This window comes from Xyrauchen texanus, chromosome 9, assembly GCF_025860055.1.
Source record: "Xyrauchen texanus isolate HMW12.3.18 chromosome 9, RBS_HiC_50CHRs, whole genome shotgun sequence".
NCBI lineage: Eukaryota > Metazoa > Chordata > Actinopteri > Cypriniformes > Catostomidae > Xyrauchen > Xyrauchen texanus.
The window spans coordinates 18,081,638-18,092,008 of record NC_068284.1 but is presented as its reverse complement, the minus strand read 5'-3'; the positions used below and the strand labels follow the sequence as shown (position 1 = coordinate 18,092,008).

At 37.4% G+C, this 10,371-nt stretch overlaps 1 protein-coding gene across 1 annotated transcript; it reads right to left on the bottom strand.

The window, feature by feature from the left end:
* Positions 1 to 4,305: 4,305 nt before the first annotated feature.
* LOC127649262 (glutamine synthetase-like) lies at positions 4,306 to 8,185 on the bottom strand. The gene is made up of 7 exons (XM_052134291.1): positions 8,031 to 8,185; positions 7,197 to 7,381; positions 6,951 to 7,112; positions 6,718 to 6,864; positions 6,507 to 6,634; positions 5,905 to 6,104; positions 4,306 to 5,319 (listed from the first exon to the last, which is right to left on the bottom strand). Exons 2-7 carry the CDS (start codon positions 7,360 to 7,362, stop codon positions 5,007 to 5,009), a joined length of 1,116 nt encoding a protein of 371 aa, XP_051990251.1. The 5' UTR covers positions 7,363 to 7,381; positions 8,031 to 8,185; the 3' UTR covers positions 4,306 to 5,006.
* Positions 8,186 to 10,371: the final 2,186 nt, after the last annotated feature.

The following is a 10,371-nucleotide window of genomic DNA, read 5'->3' as shown; positions in this document are numbered from 1 at the left end:
AAAATAAAAACACCTACTGGCTTGCTGCTTTTAACGCAGCTGTGGCACCAGCAGCCAGTGTTGTAATTAAGGAAAAAAGCAGCTGCTTGGGTGGCTTTGGGCATTTATGTCACAAGAGGCCCAAACTGTTGCTTTTACCTCTGGGCTGTTATTCCACCAGCCACTACTTTTCACACAGCTAGATGTGGAAGTACCTTGGCTTTTAACATGGGCCTTTTTAGGGGCTTGGCATAGGAAAAATATGCACAAGTTTCAGATTCTTGTGCCAGCAGTCTGCAGAAGAATTGAGATTCACAGAAACCATTGGCCAACATTTATCTAATGGACTTAATGACTTTATTTAACAGAGAGGAGTTGTGAAAGCCATCCAGTATTTGAGATACACTATGGCTAAATTGTAAACACCCACTTCTTATTAACATGTTGGGCAATTCCAGTAATTCCAAATCTTATTGTAACACAATTATGTATGTATTATGAATTATGTACTCCAAACTTTGTGACAATTGTTTGGGGAGGGCGTTTTTTGTTCTAAAATGAAAATGCCCATGTGCTCAAAGCAATACATTGTTTACTGAGTCTGCCAGGGAAGAACTTGACTGACCTGCACAAAGCTCAACGTTTCAGATGTGGTAGCACTAAACTATGATACATATTTGCAATATATACCAATTTTAAGGCTCATTTTCACATTCCTTTTAATCTGTCTGTATATAACTGGATTATCAATGTAGACTACACAAATTAAGTCAAACATGTGATTGTTGATGTGTCTACATATGTGTAATTAGTGTGCATCAGTTTCATCTGTGTGCACAAACCAGCTTCACCCTCCAAAAACTCCTCAGCATGGTATAAATGGCAGCATTGAGATGTGCTCAGTCATACAGCAGGAACCCTCAGCCAGTGAGGAACTGCAGCAGAACTCCCTCCTCTTCCAACCCTGATTTCACGCTGCCTCTTTTACTGGATTACAGGCAGCCGTAGTCAAAGAGCTGGTATCAACCAGTCTGCAAGCCCAGTCAGTAGTCTGCCGCTTGGTTCATTACTCCATCTGTTTATTTAGCCTCTAAGCAATAATCACAATCATTGTTTTTTTTTGTTTTTTATTACATTACTTTCTTGTTTTTCTGTCTGCAAAACAGTATGTAACCTCATACTATATATATATATTTAAACCTATTCAACATAACACACCCATGCACATATAACAAACAGATACTGCAAAACTCATGTGTTACAGCCTTAAATGGCAATGGCATGATTGCTGTTATATAACTGAAAAACAAGTCAAAGTGTGGAGCATTTGAGCATGTAAAAGTGTTTGCATTGCTTGTTGTCAATCGATCACCCATGATGAATAATGCATCTTGATGCCAGCTGCCACAAACCAAAACTATTTTGTAGCAAAATATCGCATTGCATTGTGTAATAAAAAAAATCATTGTAATTATTGATAATTACCATTGTTGAGTGTAATAAAGGCCATTATTTGATTTGAGGTCAAGTTTACAGCTTTCTTCCCTGTACCTGGTTATTATTTCTTTCTCCTGATTGCATAAACATGATTTTTTACTCCTCTCCATACTAGAACTGACTCGGTTCAGTCGGAGCATTCCGGTGGTCGTCATGGCAACTGAGCATCATCCCTCCCCTCGAAGCTTTTTTTCAATGGGAAGTCTCAGGGAGCATGTTAGCTAAGGGTTAGAAGAAATGTTGGCAAAGGCATAAAGCATCTGAAAAGAATATGCCATATATCATTATATTATACTAGGATTATGTTATTTCTTAATTGCACTAAAGAGGAAGTTGAAGGGGGCTTTCAGGTATAAGGTTAGTGGCACACTATCACTGCCCTTTGCATGCCATAAACGTTACATAATTCTATAGACCTGGATGAAGAGTTAGCTTTGTATTATAAGACCTCAGGCAGAAAGGTAAATTAGAAGTCAACTTCATCTTTCTGCCATAACACACTTTCATGGATTCACTGTCTGTTTTTAAAGGGAAGGAAACTGGGTCAGCAGCCTGAAGTGTTTCTCTCCACATGATTTATAGAGATACATGGTTTGCTTTTTTTCCAGAAATAATTTTCAGAAAATTATTTCCATTTAGCCTCATTGTTATCGACACTAACATTATTTGTTGAGCTTTTTGACCATGCTCTGATTTATTCACATGTGCCACTCAAATGGAAATAGCCAATGGAATAGACCCATCAACCCATCAATCTTTTCAAATAAATGTCACTATCATTGATCAGAATCTTGTATTTTGTTGCTCATTAGAGTTACTTATCTAATTACACAGAGCAATACAAGCCAGTGGTTCATTTTATTCCCTGTAAGCAAATTTGGGAAAGAAAAAAATGTCAGTAATTTCAACAGTAAAAAAGTGTAAAAATGCTACAGAAATAAAATGTTAGTTGATTAACAAATATTAACTGTAAAATATACAGTAAAATGTTTTAATATATTTTAAAAGACAATACAGTAGTTTTTACAATAAAATGATGTAAAAATTAAATTATTTAAATGTAAAAATAAAGATTTTCCTGTATAATTAATGGTAAGAAAAGAACAATTCCCACAATTCCCTGTGTGACCCATTACATTTTATGGGAATAATTATGTTTCAACGTATTTTTAATATCGGTTACATACACTGGGGTGTTCTGTGTTATATTTGATGGAGATTAGTTCATGTTTACTGCATTATTTAAATCTCACATGTGTTTTCATGATGGTGTTTAGTGTTTGTGTGAGTGATACGGAGCACTGTCTCTACATGTTTATTGGTCATTGCTCCTGGAAGAGCCACTATTGATGAACTTCATGTCATGTGCCCTTCTGTAGTTACTACGGTGATTAGCAAATACCTTAAAGTAAACAGAGTTTTACAGTTTCAGAAGGCATGTTTATGAATTCTTGTTACTGTAAATTTAACAGAATTGTATTTTCAATTTTTTTTTTTTACAGTGCCAGCATGTAAATTACAACAATTTTAAACTGTAAAATGTACAGGTTGTTCTGTAAAGTGGTTTACATTTGAAATGTAATATAATTATTCTGGCGACCACAGCTGCCAGATTTGTTTTGTAAAAACAGGATTTTTTTTTACAGTGTAGTGTTTTTCAGCCACTGATTGTAAAGATTCACCAGTATGACTGAATGATGTGTTTGACTTCTTATCAGAAGCTGAAAGTCCTCAACCACTTCTGATGACTTTTACAGTTGGAACAATTGCTCAAAGGTGATGAAACCCTTGTCAACTTGATAAGAAATGTATCAGAACAAGACAAGTTTGAACATTCTGCATAATGAGAACACTTTTTGGAGCTACAGATTAAGTGAATGATGCTCTATTGTATTATTCAATAGGCTTATGTTACCCGTTGATCCTTTCTTTGGGGGAAAACATTTTAAAATACTTGGTCTTTGTTTTATTTTGGGCTTATACATGTTCAGTTCTGTCTGAACAAGATCACTGCCCAGCAACTTCTTTTTCCAAGGGCTGGATAGCAACGGAGTCATTCTAATTTTGTGATTGGCGGACTGCTGTTTTGGGGAGCCAATCACAATGCGTAACTTTCAGGCATGAGAATGTAGGTGAAAGGTTCCAAAATAAACTTGTTAACCCTGCCCCCACTGCACATGCAAGCAGATTAGGTAAATATTTTTGTCCCAGGAACATTGGATGTTCCGATGCTTCATAGAAATGAAACTCGCTCACTTGTTTCCCCTTGAGAGGAACAAAACAGTTGTGTTGGCTGGTTTGTGAAGATTACTGCACGTGATAACAGTAAAAATTCCTGCAATTCAGTCAAATTGTTGGTTTCAGATTTGTTTGTTTTTCTCTCCATTGCAACAGCATAATGAAATGGGCCCCTTTTTAACATTAATGCGTACACTGCTGGAAAAGTATACATTTCTATTTAATAGCAAAATATTTAGCAAATTATTTCAAAATGCAATTGATATTTTCAACTTTGGTAGGATCACCAAATCTAATGAAGTTCTAAACTTTAGTTTCTAGATCCATAACCACAAAAGGAGTTTTAGTAACACTTAAGCCAAACACAAAGTTGCATCATTAGATGAATGGTAAAGAATCGCATACTGAAGTACGGCTGAACCAAGAGAAGACGCATTGCGATTTCATGGTTGCCCAGTGCTCCCAAAAATGTTAAGGGTAAAACTTTTTTTTGCAGGAAGATTTTGATTTGTAAATTCAGAACAGCGTAATGGTTCATGTACACAACCAAAACAAACACTGAACGATTAAAAGAAATACAGGGAAAATGAATGTGGTAAAAAATAGTGTTTAAGTCTCATTTTTTTTAGCAACATCAGGTTTCACAAAACAGGTGCAATTATGTCATTGACAAACAGAACCAAAATTCTTAATGAATCAGGGATTTAACATGACAATATCAGATTCACAAGTATAAAAACAGGACCGTTATTGGACCGCAAATGTAAAGTGTACAGCACAACATGAACAGTGTGTACAATAAAAATGGATACAAAAATGTGCCATTTAATACACTTTAGGAAGTAACATTTAAACATCACATACTTGAATCATCATCAAGTCAACAGACGCAAGAACTAGCTATTGGTTAAAGAAATCACACGTGTTGCCTAGCCTTTGTGGCCCTAGGTTCTTGCCTAGTGTGCAGTTCACAAACATGTCAGTCCATCTTAACTACCCACAGAAAGGTAGGGCCATGAGATAATTTAAAGTTAACACTAACGTTAAACATCCACTCCCCAGAAAATTCAAACAAAATAACAAAGGAAGGGGTCAGACATGCCCTGCAACAACCATATCCCCAGTAAGACGGTTAACATTTTAAGATTAAATCTGAAGTTAAGTTGACCAGTCAACTTTATAGCCATTAAAATGCCAGGTTAGAACCACCCTGATAGAAAACAACAAAATACAGTATTAAAATGGGGGGTGTGGGGGGGGTTGTTGTTCAGTCCAGGAGAAAAGGGATTAATCTAGTAGTTCACAGGTTCATCACCTTCTTCATCAAGCAAACATGTGCGAATCAGGGCCTCGGTGACCGCATAGGGATCGCAGTTGGCAGATGGGCGACGATCCTCAAAGTAGCCTTTCTTCTCTTGTCCCACTATTCGTGGGATGCGGATACTAGCACCACGGTTGGCCACGCCTGCAGAGAACTCATGGATGTTGGAGGTCTCATGGTGGCCAGTCAGTCTCCGAGCATTGTCCAGGCCTCCCTTTGGATCATAGGCACGGATGTGGTAGTTGTGCCTCTTTCCAAGCTTCTCAATACTATCTTCAATGAATCTAGTTACAAAGACAAAACAATTAAGTGGTTTAATACTTTGTCACATCCAGAGTGAAAAGGACTGAAAAAAAGTCCCCCCTCACCCAGTCCTCTGCCTCTTTAAATTGTTGCCCTCTTTGCTGCACTACAGAGCACCAGAACAGCTTTTTCCCCTCAGGCCATCCATCTTATGAACAGTTAAAACCAACCCATTGAGCAACAATTATGTGCAATAACAAGCTTAAATCTATTACATTTATTCAATATAGCCTCTATAACTCTTCTGCACATTACATTCCCCTGAACGGTCACACACAGTAATATGTACATACACTTATATTTGTCTTCTTGCATATTTTTTATATATGCATATTCTATTCTCTTCACTTTTATAAAAAAAAAAAAATTCTGCTTTATTATTTCGGTCTTGCTATATTGTTTGTGCACTGGAAGCTTCAGTCACAAAGACAAATTCATTGTGTGCAAGCATACTTGGCAATAAAGCTCATTCTGATTGATGGAAAAGTAAAAACACATTATTGCATTACATTATTCAATGAATTAACACTGAAAATCGGCAAAGATCCATTAAATGTAATACTCACTTCAGCCCACCCTCTTCCCGCATTTCCTTGGTGCTAAAGTTAGTGTGGCAACCAGCACCATTCCAGTTTCCTGAGATTGGCTTGGGGTCGAAAGAGGCTACCACACCAAAGTCTTCACAGACTCTGTGCAAGATGAAACGAGCTACCCACAAGTGATCCCCCATGTTAATGCCTTCACATGGACCAATCTGGAACTCCCACTGAAAAGAAAGTCAAATTACAAATAAACATCAACTGATAATTGTGGAAACTCTTAGATGTGTACGGTTAACACAGTCTACACCAGACGCACGTGGCAAAAGCAAATTGCCCCATTATAAATCAATGATGCGGTCTACACTGGATGCACAAGTTACTAGTAAAAAGCTGCTGTCATGCCAACAAGACTTTAGTGGTTCCCAACGATGTTCCTGGAGGCCTCCCCCGACACTGCAAATTTTGTATATCTCCCTTTTCTGACACACCCAATTCAGGTCTTGGAGTCTCGACTAACAAGCATTTGAGTTGAATGCGACCTGATATCACTCGCGTTCGGTGTACACAGGGTGGTTTAATTGTTTTAATGGCTGTAGTGTCCCAGATTTGAATGGAACCAAGATTACCTGAGCTGGCATGACTTCAGCATTGGTTCCACAGATCTTCACACCAGCATACAGGCAGGCTCTATAGTGTGCCTCCACAATATCTCTACCATAGGCCTTGTCTGCTCCAACTCCACAGTAATAGGGTCCTTTAGATATAAAAGCACATTGTAAACCAGACATTTGTTGAATAGTACAGACAATTTAAAGAAAGGTTGAGCATTCTGCTTACCTTGGGGACCAGGGAAGCCATTGGAGGGCCAACCAAATGGATGTCCATCTGTGCCCAGGATAGTGTACTCCTGCTCCATGCCAAACCAAGGGATCTGATGGTCTACCATTTCCATGACCTCTTTACATGTATGACGGTGGTTGGTTTCTGTTTTTTTTTTAAAGGAATGGAGATCTCAGTTTTAAAATGAGCCCCAGCAAAGCAGATTAATAGAGATTCTCAAATAAGCTTACCAGCAGGCTTCCCGTTGTATTTGAGCACCTCACACAAGACCAGTTTGTTGGGGTCTTTGCGGAAAGGATCCCTGAACATGGCAGAGGGGATGAGATACATATCGCTGTTGGAGCCTTCAGATTGATAGGTGCTGGAACCATCAAAGTTCCACTCAGGAAGATCTGAATAAACAACCAGAATCCACTAAAACTAACATTTAGGCCAAATATGGAAAATTTAGACATTTTAGCCTTTGTTTGGCTTACCTTCAATGCTTTTGGGCTCCGAATCCAGCGTTCTGGTCTTGCAGCGCAGCCCTTCTCCGGTTCCATCCATCCAGACATACATGACTTGTACTTGGTCCCCCTGAGGCAGTTCCATATACTGCTGTTTGACCACTTTACTCAACTGAGCACTGGAAGACGTGGCCATTTTTATTACTTTAAAACACCTAAAAAGAGAAAAACAGAGCGCAGTCAACATTATGGCACTTTACATGCATCTCGAAATGAAAGAAACGGGTACAAGAGCCCTGTAAACCTCACTTGCGTGAGTATCAAAACGAGTCTAGGCAACAACAACAAAAAAAAACATCAATAGTTTTAAAGCTACAAGACAAGCACAAACAGACCCGTGATAATTTCATCATAACAGACCTAGTTAATGTAGCCAACTCGACAAATAAACAGCGTTGATTGAATTGGACCACGTGCTTTGAATTAGCTAGATGGGGAAATATTTTAGGTCGTTCGAACAGTATAGATCACTCCTATCAGTAGGTCAAAATTGCAAAATACATTATCGCTGCTCGACCACAAGCATGTCACAAACAGCCCTGATCATTCAACATTGAGGCTCTTCTGTGCGCATCTTTGCTGGTAAGCAGCCGGTAGCTATGGTTACAACAAGGCAATTACATCAATTGTATCGATCAGCAAAGGCGATTTAAAACAACAAGCCAATCGTTAAAATGACCACAACAGAAAAACGAATCGTTGAATAAACACCCATTAAAGCACACGAAAGAGCACACGAAAGAGCACACTGAAACAAATGACAACCTGTTGAATTGAAAACATATTAAATAAAATTTACCGTACCTGGACACCAAAAGAAATGTAAATGTGTAATATCGGACTGGCAGATCCAGTGACTTGAATGAGTATTTCGTGTTTGGAATTCTCTCATTCTATGACCTAAAATTTCGGTTGTCAGCCTGATTTATATGTAGGAGCGCATGATCCCGGCGCTTGTGATTGGTCAGAGGAAAGCGTGATCTGTTTGTTCTCAGGCGATTGAAGGGATACGCGGCGAGATCATTGGATGGAGTTCCTAGCAGTGATGGAACGCCCTCTAGTAGGCGAGGGAACATTTGTGTACGAATAGGCTTTTGTTGTTGTTGTTCAACGCCTTGATAGAGCGATAAAGTCATTTCGAAGTATGCCGAAGTAAAGTAACGACATTCAAACCTGTCTAAACAGGAGCTTAAGAACACCATGTTACCGGCGAAATTGAAATCTCAGAAAACCAAGATAAAAAAACGGTTTTGGATGAGAGTGAGCCTTGTATTTCATGAGATGTTGAGTGCCCCCACGTGGTGTAAAAAATACTGTTCTTTTGACATAGCTGCCCTTAGAAAATGCTGGGAGTTTATCTTGCTATGAGAGGGAAAGCATCCCCTCTATTAAATAAAAAAGAAACTTTTGAATGACATTTTATTATATATATATTTACTGAAATTGTATTCTATATTATATTATACGCTTGTACATCCAAGCCATGTAAGTGTATATGTGGTGTTAGAGTTACGAAAATGAATGCAAGAAAGGGTGAAATGGGCCTACATTGTGGAAAATTACCCAGCACAGAAATCTCATTCATTCATTCATTCATTAATTAACTCATTCATTAATTCATTATTTCCTCTCTAGAGCAAGATGAACATCTAAATATCTTTTTAAATAATGATAAGAAATGCTTATTCATTCATGGAAATATCTGAACACAGGGGCATTTTCCCGGTAGGCCGCTGGGTAATTTTGGCCACCGCTGCTGCGCAAGAACCGGCCTGACGTACAGGCGATATAGGAGGCCGCCATGAACGCCAACATGCCCGTACGGACCCCATTACACATGAGTATACAAAATTCTCAATCACACTAATGGAATAGTTTATAATTTGCAAACATATATGGCTTTTATTTTGAAATTACTTACATATTGTAGTGTATCTCTGTGTGTGAGGGTAACTTGTTAATACCTGGTGTGGACCTCATTATTTTACATACAAATAACATTAATGGTGACAACCAAAGACAACATATTAGATGAGCTCTGAAGAATCACAAAAAGACAAATAACTGCAAGTTCTAACAAATACAATAACAGCAGTATATATCAAATCTGCAAACAGCAAAGCTATGAGCAGTACATAGTAATTTGCATTATTTATTCATACCGCAGGGAGCTGAAGTGTGGCTTGCTGAATAATGATAAAAATGCAGAAAATAAGTCATGAAAATTATAACTTTGTGGCTATTTGAGTCATTGAGGCTTACTTTGTTTATAGGTTAGCAGAAATAGCGCACTTTCTCAAGAATAATCTGGGGAAGGAATAAAAACTCTGTCGATAGAAAGATGCAACAAACTCAAATAAAGTGAAAATATGAGCAATTAATCTGTAAGGTTCTATAATTTAAGAGGTATGTTTATTTTGTTTATATATATATATATATATATATATATATATATATATATATATATATATATATATATATATATATATATATATATATATATATATATATATTACTATTATACTTGAATCCACAAAGTCAATAGTTTATTTGCACTTCTAGAAAAAAGTTGAAAGGTGATTAAGATCTTTAAAACCTTTGAAGAAATGCGGACTTGATTAAATACACACTTTCCCTTGGATTTTCATGTACATTTTAACCTATCATCTGTATGTTGGGAAAAACGTTTTTTGGACATGTTATTTGTCTGAGCTATAAAGTGCTTATTTTAGTGTTTTCTCTAAAAAATCCACATCACATTTACGGTGGTTTTATATGTTTTAAAGTTATGACAATTTTTGCACTGCGGGGCCCATTATCTTGACTAGAAGTCCATAGAAATGTCTTCACAATTGAGCTGGAAAATGAAATCAATGAGCAAGTGGGTTAACATGTCGATGAGGAGGATGAAGAAGATGACGATGGTGCAGCGTATTAGAAAAAACCCCATCAAGTTTGTTTATATTTATGTATTTTTGTTTCTGCCATCTGTATCACAGGGCTGTTGTATATTTTTAAAATAACATCAGATTCTTGGACTGTTTTAAATCATGTATTTTATTTATAACATGTTTTTCTTTTCTTTTTTTAGGCAATAAAAGGCCACACTGTTAAAATGCGGTAACCACGCTTCAGACTTTACAGG

What these genes read in the sequence shown, in the direction of transcription:
- LOC127649262 (XM_052134291.1), bottom strand. Translation starts at nt 7,362, where the DNA reads ATGGCCACGTCTTCCAGTGCTCAGTTGAGTAAAGTGGTCAAACAGCAG. An exon ending in TGGCTTCCCTGGTCCCCAAG is followed by an intron (nt 6,635 to 6,717) that starts GTAAGCAGAATG and finishes TTATATCTAAAG; the next exon opens with GACCCTATTACTGTGGAGTT. An exon ending in CTGAAGTCATGCCAGCTCAG is followed by an intron (nt 6,105 to 6,506) that starts GTAATCTTGGTT and finishes CTTTCTTTTCAG; the next exon opens with TGGGAGTTCCAGATTGGTCC.